General features: G+C 44.0%; 1 protein-coding gene across 1 annotated transcript in view; it reads left to right on the forward strand.

The window, feature by feature from the left end:
* Positions 1–18,409, forward strand: part of FNTB (farnesyltransferase, CAAX box, beta) — an 85,504-nt gene that overhangs the window by 25,657 nt on the left and 41,438 nt on the right. The window contains exons 2-3 of the mRNA XM_043472292.1: positions 9,303–9,367; positions 16,827–16,899. Coding sequence (XP_043328227.1) covers positions 9,303–9,367; positions 16,827–16,899 — 138 coding nt within the window. The remainder of the gene's footprint in view (positions 1–9,302; positions 9,368–16,826; positions 16,900–18,409) is intronic.

Raw genomic sequence — 18,409 nt, forward strand, 5'->3', positions numbered from 1 at the left:
CCTCCTCCAAAGAGAGCCATATGACTTTCATTAACATGGTCACGAACTGTGTGCTTTGCGCTCAAGGGAAATGAACCTATGAGCTTTTTGCTGTTTACACAAGAGAAAATTATCTTTTATTGTAGTGCTGTTAATAACCTTTTGTATTGTATCCAGTTGGTAGCTGCCTTGCCTGTGGGACTCTCCTGCAGAAAGGAGAGACTAACTAGAACAGAGTAGTCTCTTGCTTTGAGATAAAAAGGAGACATGGAAATTAAAGACAAAATTAAAGATAAAATGAGAGGCCAGGGAAAGTGGACATGCTTTAGCATCTCTATATTGAAGCTGAATCTTCCTTTCTTCCTTACTCCCTTCCTTCTTAGTTCTGACTTGAGAGCTATACAGTGTTAGAGTTCTTCATGATTTAGGTAACTTTCTTTTTAAATAGTTACCCTCAATTCTCCTATATTTAAAGTGAGAATTTTGATAAAATTTTGAAAAAGAATTTAGTTATAATTCTCTTTTATAGACACCATGCAGTTGATGTGACTTTTTTCCTTAATTCTGTCTCAAAGGCTAAATTTCTAATTTTACTAATGTTTGGAGGCCCTCAAGACCACTCTTAGGTTCACTGATTCACTACTAGTTCAGTTCAGTTCAATTCAGTCACTCAGTCATGTTCAACTCTTTGCCACCCCATGGACTGCAGCACACCAGCTCTCCCTGTCTATCACCAACTGCCGGAGTTTACTCAAACTCATATCCATTGAGTCATTGATGCCATCCAACCATCTCATCCTCTGTCGTCCCCTTCTTCTCCCGTCTTCAATCTTTCCCAGCATCAGGGTCTTTTCAGATGAGTCAGCTCTTCGCAACAGGTGGCCTAAGTATTGGAGTTTGAGCTTCAACATCAGTCCTTCCAATGAATATTCAGGATTGATTTCCTTTAGGGTGGACTGGTTTGATCTCCTTGCAGTCCAAGGGACTCTCAAGAGTCTTTTCCAACACCACAGTTCAAAAGCATCAATTCCTCAGCACTCAGCTTTCTTTATAGTCCAACTCTCACATCCATATATGACTACTGGAAGACCATAGCTTTGACTAGAGGGACCTTTGTCGGCAAAGTAATGTCTCTGCTTTTTAATATGCTGTCTAGGTTGGTTATAACTTTCCTTCCAAGGAGTAAGTGTCTTTTAATTTAATGACTGCAATCACCATCTGCAGTGATTTTGGAGCCCAAAAAATAAAGCCTGCCACTGTTTCCTCATCTATTTGCCATGAAGTGATGGGACCAGATGCTGTGATCTTAGTTTTCTGAATGGTGAGTTTTAAGCCAACTTTTTCACTCTCCTCTTTCACTTTCATCAAGAAGCTCTTTAGTTCTTCTTCACTTTCTGTCATAAGGGTGGTGTCATCTGCATATCTGAGGTTATTGATATTTCTCCCAGCAATCTTGATTCCAGCTTGTGCTTCATCCAGCCCAGCGTTTCTCATAATGTACTCTACATATAAGTTAAATAAGCAGGGTGACAATATACAGCCTTCACGTGCTCCTTTCCCTATTTGGAACCAGTCTGTTGTTCCATGTCCAGTTCTAAGTGTTGCTTCCTGACCTGCATACAGATTTCTCAAGAGGCAGGTCAGGTGGTCTGGTATTCCCATCTCTTTCAGAATTTTCCACAGTTTGTTGTGATCCACAGAGTCAAATGCTTTGGCCTAGTCACTGAAGCAGAAATAGATGTTTTTCTGGAAGTCTTGCTTTTTCAGTGATCCAGCAGATGTTGGCAATTTGATCTCTGGTTCTTCTGCCTTTTCTAAAACCAGCTTGAACATCTGGAAGTTCACAGTTCACGTGTTGTTGAAGCCAGCTTGGAGAATTTTGAGCACTACTAATGTTACCTGAAAACTGGGTTTCCCTCTTGGTGGATGTTGAGCCAAAAGACACAGCCATGTCAAAGATTGGAAGCAGGAAAGATTTATTACTACAAATAGGGAGAACACTGGGGAATCTTTCCCAAGGCAGTGTCTGCCTTAACAGCAAAGCGGGGGAAGTTTTAAGCTAGGGTACATGCATATTCGTGATGAGGCTTGAGTTCAAGCTTTAGGTGATTAAAGTCAGAATGGTCAGTAAAGGTCAGCATTGTTAGCCTTTTGGTTCCAGTAGATCTGGTGGTTGAGGCCTTAAGCTACTCTTTACCATTAAAAGAGAACTAGACATTTTCACAACTGATGTGTTATCTTTGCTACTGTTATTTTTCTTGCCTGATAGTTTCTGCATTCTTTGTTCTCTTAAGATCATTGATTACTGAGACCTGTTCAAGGGCAAGTATTGTGGCCAGGCTTAGATCCCAGAATGGCTTAGGCCAAAAATGGCTTTTATGTCAGGAAAGTCATGTCTGGTTTTCTTTCTCTGGGGACCTCTACCGTTTCTGCTTACACAAAGATACAGAGTAGTCAGAATATAGCTATACTCAAGGTGATGATTTATTATAGCAAAAGGGTAGAAAGCAAATCAGCCAAAGGAGAAGGCTCATGGGGTGAAGGCTGCAGGAAACTAGGACAAGTTTCTAAGAGTCCTCTCCCAGTGGAGTCACAGAGAAGGAGTTTAATTTCTCCAGTATCAAACTGTGACCACACATGCAGAACTACCAGGGAAGCCCATTAAAGACTTGTTGCTCATGGTTTTTAGTGGGCCTGATCACTAAAAACCAGCACCCTCTTTTTAGAATAATTCCAGGCTCCCAGAAGGAGAATAGCTGCTCAGCATAAACTACGTTGTTTATACAGTTTAGGCTCAGTGAGCCAGTCTTATCAGCTCTGGGAATGGTGGGGACCCTCGCATGATCTAGGCTCCCAGACTCCAGTGAGGATCTACCTTTCAAGGAGGCCTTCCTAAGGATAGCAGTCTCAGGCCTGCTATGTTAACTCTTTTATGTACAACTAGCTTTTTTCCTTTCCTTCTGCTATGCAAATCAGAACATTGAAAGAATGCTTATATCTTCCCAGTGACAAAATTACTCAGATTTATATAACACTGGCAGATGACATGCAGAGAAGGGGAAGCAGAAAAGGAAGTTGCATGCTTTGGTGATTACTTTCATTTTCTCATCCTCAGATGACTAGTTTTTAATTTCTGTATTAATCCACTACTATTTGTTCAAAAAACTGCAGGCTTCTTGCTAGTACTATTTTAAAAGTTGTACTCTAAAAATCATACTTTGTGCTTTTAAGTAATTGTTTTCTCTTAAAAAATACACTAGTTCCTAAAAACAACCCACAGAATGGGAGTAGGACAGGGAACTTGTACCTAGAATACGTATTTATTACAGTTTATTGATAAAAGACAAATAACCCAGTTTAAAAAATGAATAAAGATCTGAGTAGACATTTCTCCAAACAATATCTACAAGTGTCCAATAAGCCTGTAAAAAGATGCTCAACATCATTAGCCATCAGGGAAAGGCATTCAAAACTATAGTGAGTTATCGCTTCACAAACACTAGGATGGCTTTGATCAAAAATGCATAATAGCATGTTGCTGAGGATATGAAGAAATTGGAACTCTCATATACTGCTGATGGGAATATAAAATGGTATGACTGCTGCAGAAACGTCTGGCAGTTCCTCAAATGATTACACATTAATATATCATATGATCCAACAATTCCACTCCTAGTGATGCCAAAAACTTGGCCTCTGGGTACTAGGGCCAAATTGAATCTCAGAAGCAGAGTTTTGGATGAAGTAGAAAATAATGCTGGTCTGGATGAATTACAAGCTGGAATCAAGTTTGCTGGGACAAATATCAACAACCTCAGAAATGCAGATGATACCACTCTAATGGCAGCAATTGAAGAGGAACTGAAGAGTCTCTTGAGGAGGGTAAAAGAAGGGAGTGAAAAAGTTGGTTAAAAACTCAACATTCAAAAGATCATGGCATCTGGTGCCATCACTTCATGGCAAATAGAAGGGGAAAAGTGGAAACAGTGGAAACAGATTTTATTCTCTTGAGCTCTAAAATCACTGTGGATCTTGGGGTGACTGCAGCCATGACATTAAAAGATGCTTAGTCCTTGGAAAAGCTATGACAAACCTGGAAAGTGTAGTAAAAAGCAGAAACATCACTTTGCTGACAAAGGTCCATATAGTCAAAGCTATGGTTTTTCCAGAAGTCATGTATGGATATGAGAGTTGGGCCATAAATGTTGAGTGACATAAAGGAGAAATTGAAAAACAAAACAAAACAAAAAAAAGTTGAGTGACAAAGAATTGATGCATTTAAATTGTGTTGGAGAAGACTCTTGAGAGTCCCTTGGACAGCAAGGAGGTTGGTTCAGTTCAGTTCAGTTCAGTAGCTCAGTCATGTCTGACTCTTTGAGACCCCAAGGACTGCAGCACACCAGGCTGCCTTGTGTATCACCAACTCCTGGAGCTTGCTCAAACTCATATCCATTGAGTCGGTGATGCCATCCAACCATCTCATCCTCTGTCATCCCCTTCTCCTCCCGCCTTCAATCTTTCCCAACATCAGGGTCTTTTCAGATGAGTCAGTTTTTCGTATCAGGTGGCCAAAGACTGGAGCTTCAGCTTCAGCATCAGTCCTTCCAATTTCAGGACTGATTTCCTTTAGGATTGACTGGTTTGATCTCCTTGCAGTCCAAGGGACTCTCAAGAATCTTCTCCAACACCACATTTCAAAACATCAGTTCTTCAGCACTCAGCTTTCTTTATTGTCCAACTCTCACATCCGTACATGACTACTAGAAAAACCATAGCTTTGACTAGATGGACCTTTGTCAGCAAAGTAATGTCTCTGCTTTTTAATATGCTCTTTAGGTTGGTCATAGCTTTTCTTCCAAGGAGCAAACATCTTTTAATTTCATGGCTGCAGTCACCATCTGCAGGGATTTTGGAACCCAAGAAAATAAAGTCTCTCACTGTTTCCATTGTTTCCCCATCTATTTGCTATGAAGTGATGGGACTGGATGCCATGATCTTAGTTTTTCGAATGTTGAGTTTTAAGCCAGCTTTTTCACTCTCCTCTTTCATTTTCATCAAGAGGTTCTTCAATTCCTCTTGGCTTTCTGCCATAAGGGAGGTGTCATCTGCATATCTGAGGTTGTTGATATTTCTCCCGGCAATCTTGATTCCAGCTTGTGCTTCATCCAGGCCAGCATTTTACATGATGTGCTCTGCATATAAGTTAGAAAAGAAGGGTGACAATATACAGCCTTCACGTACTCGTTTCCCAATTTGGAACCAGTCTGTTGTTCCATGTCCAGTTCTAACTGTTGCTTCTTGACATGCATACATGTTTCTTAGGAGGCAGGTGAGGTGGTCTGATAGTCCTATCTCTTTCAGAATTTTCCACAGTTTGTTGTGATCCACACAGTCAAAGGCTTTGGCATAGTCAATAAAGCAGAAGTAGATGTTTTTCCAGAACTCTCTGCTTTTTCTATGATCCAACAAATGTTGGCAATTTGATCTCTGGTTCCTCTGCCTTTTCTAAATTCAGCTTGAACATTTGGAAGTTCTCAGTTCATGTACTGATGAAGCCAGCTTGGAGAATTTTGAGCATTACTTTGCTAGTGTGTGCGATGAGTGCAACTGTGTGGTAGTTTCAACATTCTTTGGCATTGCCTTTCTTTGGGATTGGAATGAAAACTGACCTTTTCCAGTTCTGTGGCCACTGCTGAGTTTTCCAGATTTGCTGACGTATTGAGTGTAGCAATTTCACAGCATCATCTTTTAGGATTTGAAATAGCTCAACTGGAATTCTATTACCTCCACTAGCTTTGTTCGTAGTGTTGCTTCCTAAGGCCCACTTGACTTCAGACTCCAGGATGTCTGGCTCTAGGTGAGTGATCACACACCATCATCATTATCTGGATCATTACAGTCTTTTTTGTATAGTTCTGTGTATTCTTGCCACCTTTTCTTAATGTCTTCTCCTTCTGTTAGGTCCATACTGTTCCTGTCCTTTATTGTGCCTATCTTTGCTTGAAATGTTCCCTTGGTATCTCTAATTTTCTTGAAGAGTTCTCTAGTCTTTTCCATTCTGTTGTTTTCCTCTATTTCTTTGCATTGATCACTGAGGAAGGCTTTCTTATCTCTCCTTGCTGTTCTTTGGAACTCTGCATTCAGATGGGTATATCTTTCCTTTTCTCCTTTGCCTTTAACTTCTCTTCTTTTCTCAGCTAGGAGATCAATGAATCTTAAAGGAAATTAATCCAGAATATTCACTGAAAGGACTGATGCTGAAGCTGAAGCTCCAATCGTTTGGCCACCTGATGTGAAGAGTTAACTCCTTGTTAAAAACCCTGATGCTGGGAAAGATTGAAGGCAGGAGAAGGGGATGACAGAAGATGAGATGGTTGGATGGTATCACCAACTCACTTGACATGAGTTTGAGCAAGCTCCAGGAGTTGGTGCAGGCCCGGGAGGCCTGGCGTGTTGCAGTTCATGGGGTTGCAGAGTTGGACATGACTGAGTTACTGAACTGAGATAGCACCAGGACCCTGCCCCAAGGCTGCACTGTCGTTTCCTGGCTAACCCTTCCGTGTCTCCGCGTCCCCTCCCTTCCCTGATTAGCAACTGTTTGAATCTGCCTTTTGGAAATCAGGGAAGATCTTGGAGGCTGGTGTCTGTTCCCTACAAACAAGGCATGGGTGAGGGCTGCTGGCACAGAAAGGCTGCTGTGCCCAGGAGCCCCGCAGGGTCTTTCTCAGTTGCATGCGTGCGTGCATGCTAAGTCACTTCAGTTGTGTCTGACTCTTTGTGACCCTGTGGACTCTGGCCCACCAGGCTCCTCCATCCATGGGATTCTCCAGGCAAGAATACTGCAGTGGGTTTCCAGTTCATGCTCCGGGGATCTTCCCAACCCAGGGACTGCATGCGTATCTCTTATGTCTCCTGTATTGGCAGGGAGGTTCTTTACCGCTAGCGCCACCTGGGAAGTTTCACTAGGTATATACATATGAAAACATATATCCATCCAAAAACTTGGACAAGAATATTCATAGCAGCATTATTCATAATAGCCAAAAAGTAGAAGCAACCTAAATGCCCATCAACTGATTCCATTTATATAAAATATTCAGAATAGCCAAATGGATAGTGAAAGAAAGTAGATTAGTGATTGACAGGGGCTGGGAGGATTGGGGTTGATTGCTTAGGGATACCGAGTTTCTTTTTGGAGTAGTGAAAGTGTTCTAAAATTGATTATGGTGATGATACACAGCTCTGTGAATATACTAAAAACCTCTGAATAATACACTTTAAATGGGTGAATTAAGTGGCCTGTGTATTATATCTTGATAAAGCTGTTGGAAAAATGTACCCATTCTTAAGAGTAAATAAAGTGAATTATTTGTTCATTATCATGAACAGCTTATCTGAAATATTCTGGTATTTATTAGAATTTATAACGGATATTTTCAGACACAGGTCAGCTACTAACTTCATTGGACTATCACTTGTTCATTCTAAAGAGGGGTGATTAGGAAACCAGAAGAGAAATGAGACTATGTTGGGAATGGTTTAAGCATTTTCTTCTTCGCACGTATGACGTACCTGTGTTTCTGTCAGGTCTCTTACTTTAGAAATAAACCTCGATTTTCGTCATCTGGTTCCTGGCTGCTTATGTTGCCCAAATGGTGACTGAAGGTGGGACTTCCCTAAGAAGTTCTTGGCTGGAAGCTTTGCCTCCTGGGGGTCTTAAGTGTCAGTTAGAATGCTCATCTATTAGCCTCGGAATATTATTAAGTCATATGGATGTGAATTGACTTGTGTTTAGGCACAGGAAGTGAGTTTTCCTCCTACTTGCTTTTTATTTTATTCAGAATTCATCAATTCACTTGAACTGTAGCAGTATATTATAGAAAAACAAAACAACAACCCCCCAGTATATGGTACACAAATCTTTTTATTTAATGATCTTACTGACATATGTTTCTTTCTTTCCTTTTTTTAAATCTTGTTCAGCATATACCAAGGAAGGCATGACTGACAATGCAGTCTGTGTTCCGCCGAGCCTGGTGCTTTGCATTAATCCCATATCAGTGTCTGGCAGGGAGAAAGAATCCTGAGGAGTCTGGGACAACTTTCTTATTCCTCATGAGACAATCTCACAGTGACTTCAGTCTGTTTTTTGAAGTATTGTAAATTCTTAGCCAGACAATCCCTCAAACTCATGTTCAAAGGCAAATACCAAAGCATATCCTGAAACCAAATATAAATGAATTTTAGATTGGCTGCCATTTTAGCTGATACACATCACTGCTCCCCTCATCTTGATTCTTGCACACTTGTCAAAGGAGTTGGAAGCTCTCAGTGGGTGTTTCAGAAATATGAAATAAATGCATTTTTTATATTTCCCAAGATGGTTAGATAGCATCACTGACTCAGTGGACATGAATTTGAGCAAATTGCAGGCGGGAGTGAAGGACAGGGAAACCTGGCGTGCTGCAGTCCATGGGGTCGCGAAGAGTTGGACATGACTTAGTAACTGAACAACAACAACGAGAGGACATTATTACATATCTTGTAATCCCAGCAAGGACTGGCTGAGTGCACAAACACAGCCAATCACAAAGCAAGGATGGCTGTGAAGGTGAAACCCTGTGTCCTGCTGGCCAGTCCACTCCTGCACTACTGTGCTCTTTCCTTATAGAAGCTGAGCTGGTGACCACATCATGGTATGGTCTTCAGAGGACAGTGGTCATCTCATTTCCTTTGTGACTTGACTGTCTGAGATTCTACGTTTTATGGGACTGTGGATTTGGCGTGTGACACAGGTCTAATGACCAGATGTGCTGTTTCTTTGGTGTTTCCATGATCGATATTCTTGTAAATCCCTTCAGGAATTTTAGTACTGTTCAATCTGTATCTAAATTATTAAATCTGACGGTAAGAAGTAGGACCCTTGGCAGAAATTGAGTATTTGAGAACGACCAGTTAACGAACACCTAAACAACTTCATAGAGCAGACAAGAACAGATCTTTCAAGCAAAAGGGCTCTGTCCTTAACTCTGAGTAACTGGTGTCGGGATGCCAAACCCCAGAACTGCCATTAGTTTGGATATTGTGGGTTAGTTTACTGGAGAAGTGGGTTGTGATGTTAATGTGGTACAGATCATTCTTTCTGTCCTTGTCCCAAACCTGTCATCCTGCAGAGCTCCTGCACGCAGTCATATCCTGCTGTTAGGCACCAAGCCACACCAAGGAACTCTAGCCAGTAGGCGTTTGTGGCAAGAGGAACAAAAAGTTGATAAAAGTCTTACCTGTTTTTGTTTTCTCTCTCCCATCTGCTACATCCTTACCAGGCAAAAGTAGAAGAAAAGATCCAAGAGGTCTTCAGTTCTTACAAGTTCAACCACCTTGTACCAAGGTAAGCTGTGGTTAGCAGTCTGAGTGGATCTGGGAAATACCATCTCCCGTGGGAGCCTTTCTTCTTTCCTCCTTGAGCTTGGCCAACCTCGGGGTGTTGCAGCTGTGAGGCTGGGGCTTCCTCACCTTGCGGCTCCCTGGAGATGCTCCTGACCTCAGCTCCTGCCGCTATTAGAATACCGACTGGAGGAGTTGTGCACTTGAGCTGAGCCATCAGGTGTTGCATGGGGATCCCCCTCAGGGCCTGAACTCTGAGCTCTGATGATGGATGGAGAGAGAGAAAAGCTTGTGATCCTGCAGCTTGGTTCTGAGCCTCTGCACTGGTGTTCAGAACTCTCAGGTTTTCTTTTTCATATAACACTTTGAATCAGATATAGAGTCAGGGGGATGGCAAAGGATGGATTCCTTTGGTGTATGTTAGGACATGACTGGGAAAATGTGGGACATTTGAGCTTCTCCCAGCCTGGCCCTTGTTGGTGACTGTGCAGCAGATTCTCAGGGCCACATTTTAAGTGAGAAATACAATGCCTTTTGTTATCCTTGGTGCTTAGCAAGTTGAAGCCTTCTAAGCTCTTTTGAGGCAGAGATTCCAAAAGGGGGATTACAAACAGAAACTTATTAATTTGAACCTTCATTTTCTCTCCCCGCCCAGTTTCGTCATGTATCACACTAGAATTTCGTAAGGGCATTTCTCTTCTAATCACAGATTGCTTCTCTGAAACCACGCTGTGCCATCTTCCCTCATCAGTAGTTCAAATTGTGTTTGCTCATCGTTTTATTTTGATGTTACAGTACTTTCCCTAGACAGTCTCTGAACATAGAGTAGTTGGGCTGCTGGCTGGTTCTCTCTGGTTGGGAAGCTTACTGGTGTAAAATCTGGCCTGACCTTGTTCACGTCTCCCGACTTCCTGCCACCTCCTCACACACTGACTCCTGGCAAGTCAGTCTCTGGGTGCTTTTACTTACTGAGCATTACAAATATTTCTAGCCTCACTTAACTTTGTGTCTGTGTTTTTTGTCCCTAGTTCCCTAAAAAAGAAGTTTCGCTAGAAAACTCTGATTCGCCAAGACAGAAAAGAATCAGAAAAAGGGAAAGCTAGGTGGAAAAATTCTCTTCATCTTCCTTCCCCGGAGAAGGAAAGCATCAGCTAACCAGAGAAGTCTTTTTCCAAACTGCTAACCTAGATCTCTGCATTAACCCAAAGCCCCGACCTCAGAAAATGAATTGTTGCTCTTGTCATGAGTGGCAGCTGGAGCTTAGCAAATGACACCATTTATGTAAACAGCTCGGGGAGAAGGAGCCCTCTGGCCAGGACAGGCTGTTCTCCGGAGGTGGTGGGACTTGGTAATGGTATGGGGCACGGTGGCTCCAGGGGGGTTTTGTGGTTAGAGTTGCACTTGTTCTCTGAGTCTCTGTCCACTGTGGACATATGTCCTCTGTGTTCCCCAAAGGACCTTTGATCATTTGACATTCCCTTGTCACCCACCATCAGAGTAGAGGCCTTGGGCTTTCCTTTTATCCTCACTGAGATGGGAGGGAGAATGGGAATTTATAATCTGAGAAGAAGCTGTGTTTGGGGAGTGGTAGTGGAGGACAGTAAATGAGAGAAATCCCTGATTCTTAGGTCTTTAGGTCAGATGTGGGTAGAAAACAAAAAATGTTCCTCCTTTGTGGATATAGAATACATCAGAGCTCTGGGTTTATTTCAGGAATCTGACATTTCCCATTTTATCATTGTTGCCTATGAAAATGAGTGTTTTAAAGGATGCTAATTAGCATCTTATGTCACAGCATGCTAATTAATATTAGAGACATTACACATTGTGGGTGAGTAACTGAGAATGTAAATCAGCTTATCAATATAAGGCTGGAGCCGAAAATTTTCACTGTAGAATGAACTTCCGGGACATAAGAAGAAATATGAAAATTTAATCAGCATTTTAAATTGCTATCACAATTACAATATATTTAACATTTCATCAGTCAGATTTTAAAATTCTGGTATTATATTGCAGGAACAGACCTTCCTTGTTAGCTAAAGTGAGCATTCAGATATTAGTGATTAATCTAGGTGACACAGCTCATTTGTGTCTCTGAGGTCATGATGTTGATTGGATGTGATAGAAACACACGCACACTCCCGAGACCACTGACCATGCCCTGGTCCAGGGATGTCAGGAATGATGCTGAGGAGGCATCCGTCTATTCAGCCTTTTAGAGCCACTGCCAAGTAGATTTGGCTGAAATTCAAGGCTGAAGCTGAATGTTGTTACATCCTACCATTTATTCCTCATCGCAGAAATGATTTTTCTTGCTCTCAGACTGTGAAACATGCATCTTCTCTGGAGTGAGGTGGTCCATCCCAAGAAGCCTTTGGACCATGCTTTGAACAGTTTTGTCTATCAGCATCCTGCTTTCCCATAAAAGTTAATTTTTCCTTCCCTCTGGTTAGTCATTCTCACTGTTTCATATGCTTACGGATTTACTTTCTTCCATGTATTATATATTAGCTCTAGTAACAAACCTGAAATTCATGAACCACACACACACACTCACATAGTCACATAAAATTTTTCATTTGTCAGGGAGTTCCATGATGACCTAGTGGTTAGGATTCTGGGCTTCCACTTCTATAACCCAGTAACCCAGGTTTAATCCCTGATCTGAGAACTGAGATCCTTCAAGCCATGTGTCATGGCAAAAAAAAAAAGAAAAACTAGAAAAGAAACCCCAATTTTCCTGGGGGGGGGTGGTGGTGGTGGGGATGTAGCTTGCTGCTGCTTGGAAGGGGGAAGTAATTGGTAATGCTAACAGAGCACTGAAGGTTAAGTGTTGGCAGTACTTCTGAAGCCAGACTACTCTGGGTTAAGCTCTCAAAGCACTTCTCACATGGGCATCTGCTCAGCTTCCATGCCTTCTGCCTTTTCTGTGTGTGATGCTGCTTTAGCACTTCCCAAATCCTGCGCAGTTAGAAGATGTGGTCCTTCACACTGTTGTTCTATCCAGGGTCCTTACAAATTAAGTTCATCTTCCCTCCCACCCTCCCTTGAATGACTTATTACTTATGTGCCAGAAGTGTACTTTTTGACTGGAGAAGCCACTGACTTTAGTGGGTTCAAAACCCTCCCAGAGGCCAACAGTGGACCGAATCCCTGTTCTCTCATCTGTCACAAACAGATGCTCAGGGATGGTCCAGGTTTAGGAGGAGGGAGTGTGTTTGCTCTCCTTCAGTCTGCCATGTTCATTGAAAGTCATTCGTTCCTTCACCCATCTGGAAACAGTTTCTAGGGGGTCAGGCCCTGCCAGGCTCTTGGAACAGAGTGAGTGAGGCTGACCTAGGACCTGGTCCTGCTGGGAGCAAATTCTGGGCTTGCCTTCACCTGGCTTGGGCTTCTAATTCTCCTGTCAGTTCTCTAGTGAGTCCCCACCTGCTCTGTTAATGGTCTGTTGCACTCTCCTGGTTTTTCTTGTCCACCACACCCATCCTGGCCATACCTGCGTGATGAGCTCTGTCAGCAGTGAGCCGGCCTCATTCCATTCCCTCCCACCTCTGCCTTTCCACTCTTCCCGGATCGCCAGCCCTCACCATGGCATTGTTGCTGCTTATGCTAAAGGGTCCTAGCAGGACTGCCAAGAAAAATTACTCATCAGTGCCTTCTGCGTGGCTTCATCAGAAGTTCATATTCCTCAGCTTCAGCTGGGCCTCCACTCCTGTTTATTATTCCTTATTTGTCTTGGGTAGATTTCCTAACACATTCCCCATGATGACCATCCCACACTCTCCCATGGTCTTGCGTCTTCATCCATGAGAAAACTGAGGCATCCCACATGTTTCATTGGCATCCCTATTCCCTACTTCAGCCTCCTGTGTCTGGCTTTACACTCTCCCGTTGTTTCGGAGAATGGATCCTCATTCATTATTGTCAGGCTTACCTTACCTCTCCTCCTGACATCCTCACCTGATTACACTGCCAGTGCTTTAAACCCCACCTCTCACCCGGGACCTCCTTGAAAAAAGAAATTGTGTTTCTTCTGTATGGTCTGGAATCTGCCCTCCCCACCCCCCGAACTCTCTTGATGTTTACCAGCCGCTCTGTAGGGTGTCCTCTCCTCAGTCTCACCGTGGCCGGTGCGACATGTCCACCGTGGACATGTCCACACCTGCATGAAACGCTCTCCGCCCGCTCTGCCTGTGACACGACCCTGCCTCGGTCCCTCCCCTGCGTGTGCTGCCCTTTACTTCTCTCCTCTGGCTTCCTGTCCTCCAAGCCCTTAAATATGTCGTCTTCCCTCGGCTCTGCCTTTAAACGTTTCTCTCTGCCCCGTCTTCTGCTTCTGCAGCTTCACCTGTCATCTCTGTGCAGATAAGTGAGTCCCAGTTCATCTGTGTCCCCTGGATCCCTCTTTGGAGTCCCACACGTGTTTCCAGTGGTTTAACTGACATCCTCACTTGAATAACGTCCGAGTGCTTTGAACAGTCAGCCTCTCCTGGACACGGTGGAAGAACTAAGTTCTTCCCACCTGGTTGATTCTTTTTTGTTTGTTTGTTTTAAAATTTAATTGGAGGCTAATTGCTCTACAATGTTGTGTTGGTTTCTGCTGTAGAACAGTGTGAATCAGACATAGGCATACATATGTCCCCTCCCTCTTGAACCTAGCTCCCACCCCACCACCCCCTGGTTGACTCTAAACAGGGTCTTACCCTGTCTTCCTGCTTCATCTATTTTCCCACTTAGTGCTTTCATCAGTCCAGTTTGTAAACACATACCGAATCCCTAGTGGGGTCAGATAATTTTTCTAAAGCCATGATTCTAGTTATTTTTTCTCAGCTGAAAATCCTCAGTTTTCTTATGCCAGTTTTTTTTAATGAGGTATAACTGACAACATTATATTCATTTCAGGTGTGCAACGTAATGGTTCAGTATTTGTATATGCTGCAGTATGGTCACCACAATAAGTCCAATTAACACTCAGCCCCATGTGAAAGTGAAAGTCACTCAGTTGTGTCCAACCTTTTGCGACTCCATGGACTGTAGCCCACCAGGTTCCTCTGTCCATGAAATTCTCCAGGCAAGAATACTGGAGTGGGTAGCCATTTCCTTCTTGATCTTCCTGACCCAGGGATTGAACCCAGGTCTCCTGCATTGCAGGCAGATTCTTAATCATCTGAGCCACCAGGGAAGCCCACTCAGCACTATATATACTCACAAATTATTTTTCTTATGATGAGAAGTTTCAACGTCCTCTGGTAGCTACTTTCATATGCAATACAGTATTATTATTTAAATTTAAAAAAACTTCACGTTATATTGGAGTATAGCTGATTAACAAGTAGTGATAGTTTCAGGTGCACATCAGAACAACTCAGCTGTCCATCAACATGTATCCATTCTCCCCCAGACTCCCCTCCCATTCAGGCTGCCACATAACGCAGTGCAGTGTTATAACTAAGGTCACGATGCCGCACGTTACATCGTCATGACTTACTCGTTTTATAACTGGAACTTTGTACCTTTTGACCCCCGTCACCCATTTCACTGCCCTCCCCTTCCACCTCCCACCTTAGGCAGCTACCAGTCTGTCTTCTGTATCCATGAGCTCACAGCTTTTTTTTTTTTTGGTGGAAGCCCTAGCGTGTCACATACAAGTGAGATTGTGCAGTATTCTTCTTTTTGTCTGACTTATGCCACTGAGCATAATGTCCTCCAAGTCTCCCCATGTTACTGCAGGTTCCTTTTGAGTGTTAAATTGAGTTAAATTTCTCAGCTGGCATCCCAGATCCCTTCTTGACCATTCCCCTTTCATTCCTAACAGCCAGGCCAAGTCCCCAACTTGTCACTCCCCTGCATGCTTTATACTCATCTGTAGGATGTAGTAAAGCTGTTAGCTGCTTGTAGCCATTTAAACGTAAATTAACTAAAATTATTAATAAAGTTTAAAATTTAGTTGCTCAGTTACAGTAGCCACATTGCAAGTGCTCAGTACCCACATGTGACTTGTTGCTATTTGACAGTACAGCCAAAGACTCTTCCACCATCACTAAAAGATGGCCCTGGTTTGGTTCCTTTTGTTTCTCTTCCTTCTGGCTGAACTGATGTCTTCCCACCATCGCCTCACCTCCTCTTCTCCTCTACCTGTAAAACATTCTCCTTCTTCCAGGGCCCCCACTTCAAGTTCCACCTGTTCATGCAGCCTCCCCTGATCATTTCTTTCTGAATGAGATGCCTACCCCAGCCACTTTAGAGCTTCAGTAACATTTTAAATGTTTTTTCTTTATGAAACCTACCCATTTTTTTCATCATCTTGTAACTTATGTCCTTATCTCATTTCCAGTACTGAACTGGAAGCCTTTTTGAAGTAAAGACTACTTATTCTGTGCTCAGTACCGTGGGAGTTCAATAAACAATTGTTGAATTGAATACCTAGGGAAGAGAATGCTTCTTCTTTCGTTTCTTTTCTGGAATCAGCAAGCACAGTGAATGTCTCAAATTCTTTCCTTTTTTCTTTCCTTCTGTGACCACACAGACAGACCCCTTCTGTAAGACCCAGCAAAAAGCAACCCCCCCCACCCTGCCCTTTGCCTGCCTGTGCAGGTGGTCACGGCGGACACAGTCCGTCTTAGAGCCAGTGCTGCTGACATCAGGGCAAGGAGAGCGGCTGGCTGCAGCATGCAGACATGATCCTCCAGCTGGGACTGTGGGGCAGCGCGTGGAGGTGGGATGTGGGGAGGGGATAATAGACCGAGGGCTTCCCAGGTGTGCCAGTGGTAAAGAACCTGCCCGCCAGTGCAGGAGACATGAGAGACGCGAGTTTGACCCCTGGGTTGGGAAGATCCCCTGGAGGAGGGCACGGCAACCCACTCCAGTATGCATGCTTGGAGAATCCCATGGACAGAGGAGCCTGGTGGACTATGGTCCATGGGGTCACAGAGTCGGACACGACTGAAGTGACTTAGCACAGTAACGGACGGATGAGTGAGGGGCAGGCAGAGTACAAACCTCAGACTTCAGAGAAGTGAGCCCAGAAGAAATGACTGGAATGGTAGAGGTGAACCAAGTCAGGGACGTGGCGAGGCTCAGGATGGGGTGCCGCAACGTATCTGTTCTCAGCTGGACCCCGGAGGAGCCTCCTGGGTAGTTTCTTCTGCCTGGCTAAGTGTGCTTATGGTGGTGTTTCTCGCCCAAAGCTACCAGCCCCAAGGGAGAGGATCCCCTCAAACATTCATCAGCATGATTTCCAGACACTTGAGGGGCATTCAGAGGCTGGCCTCTTTTCTCCAGTGTAGGTGCCCCGGGGAGCTGAACATGTTGCTGTTTTCTGCTCATTGACTGTGGGGGGTGACCAGAAGGTGAGAGTGTGTGTGTGAGTGTGCGGGTGTGCCCATGTGCACACGTGTGTTCTGTACTGGGGGAAGCAGGGGCTGTGAGAGTGGTTTTACTAAAGCTCTTTGTCTTCCCAGGCTTATTTTGCAGAGAGAGAAGCACTTCCATTATCTGAAAAGAGGCCTCCGACAGCTGACAGATGCCTATGAGGTAAACGCCTTGCCCAGGAGCTCTCTCTTCCAGATTATCTGCCTTAATCTTTCTTTTCTTTTTTTCTGTTGGGATGTAAAAGGCATGTATGAGCTTGACCTGTTGCAGATTCACTCACTGTCCCCGTGGCTCTGGTACAATCTGGGTGCACAGCCGCCTGGCCCCACATAGCTGGGATGCCTACTTTTGAAAGGACAGAACTGGAGCTCCTCTAGTTCTCCCCCTGCTCAGAGCCACTGGAGCCCCCAGCTCGGGGCGGGGGGACTTCCTTCCACTCACATCATGGCTGAGGGGCGTTTGTGTGCATTCTTCTAGATGCTCTTTGACCATTAGCTCAAAGACAGTCTAGATATCCTCACCTGTTAATCCTCACCCCATTGCCCTGTAAGCAGATCTAATTTCTCTACTGGCCAAAGCACCAGTATATAAGTCCCAGAGAGTACTCTACAATTTAACATGGTAAAAATGCCCAGACATGAAGTGGATTTTAAGTCAATATTCCTTAGAGCCCTCGGGGTCCACGAAGGGGCTCGGGGGAGGGCAGCCGAGGTGGAGGGCGAGGGTGATGGGACTACGGGCTGAGTGACAGGCAGAGGGTAAATGTGAACCAGAGGCTGCAGTCTTCCTGCCCCACTTTCCACAGAGCAACTCTGCTTTTAACTTGCTTTTTATTTGGGCCACATTTGATTATTTATGGCAGGGATTTGGGCCTATAGACTCAAGCAGGTGGCATAAGCCAGGAATGTGGGCTTGGTTGTGGTGGTGGGTGATGGTGGGGGGAGCAGAACTGAGGCAAACCAGAGGGCCATGTTTTTACTGTGTTCCTGCCAGTTGCTGTCAAACAGCATTGCAGACCCAGGATTGCCAGATCTCTTCTTGTTCTTTCAAATGAAGCCAGAAATTCCGATTTCTCTATGGATCTCTCAACTTGTAGCTGTTACAACTAATTCTAATTAAACAAAACACTACAGGGAACAAATAGAACACATCCCTGGGCTACATCTGGCCTGTGGACTTTCAGTAATCAATCCTCGATGGTTAGGGTCAAGTCAGTCCTGATACAGTTAATACCATGACAGCTAACAGTTCACCGAATAGTGTGCTACAAGTTGTCATTCATTGTCTCATTTAATCCTCACAGCTAGTCCAGGAGGCAGGTAAGTATCTTTTTCTAGATTAGGAAATAGGCTTAGCAAGATTAATTAATTAATTTTCTCAAAGGCATATAGCTAGTGAGGGGCTTCCCAAGGGACTCAATGGTAAAGAATCCACCTGCCAAGCAGGAGACGTGGGTTCGTTGCCTGGGTCAGGAATATGCCTTGGAGAAGGAAATGGCAACCGACTCCAGTGTTCTTGCCTGGGAATCCCATGGATAGAGGAGCCTGGCAGGCTACAGTCCATGGGCGTCACAGTTGGACATGACTTAGTGACTAAACCACCACCACCACGTAGCTAATGGGAGAAGGAGCTAGCACTGAAACCCACAGCAACATCTTCTGTCCGCACACCA

The sequence above is a fragment of the Cervus canadensis genome, chromosome 6, assembly GCF_019320065.1.
Source record: "Cervus canadensis isolate Bull #8, Minnesota chromosome 6, ASM1932006v1, whole genome shotgun sequence".
Taxonomy (NCBI): domain Eukaryota; kingdom Metazoa; phylum Chordata; class Mammalia; order Artiodactyla; family Cervidae; genus Cervus; species Cervus canadensis.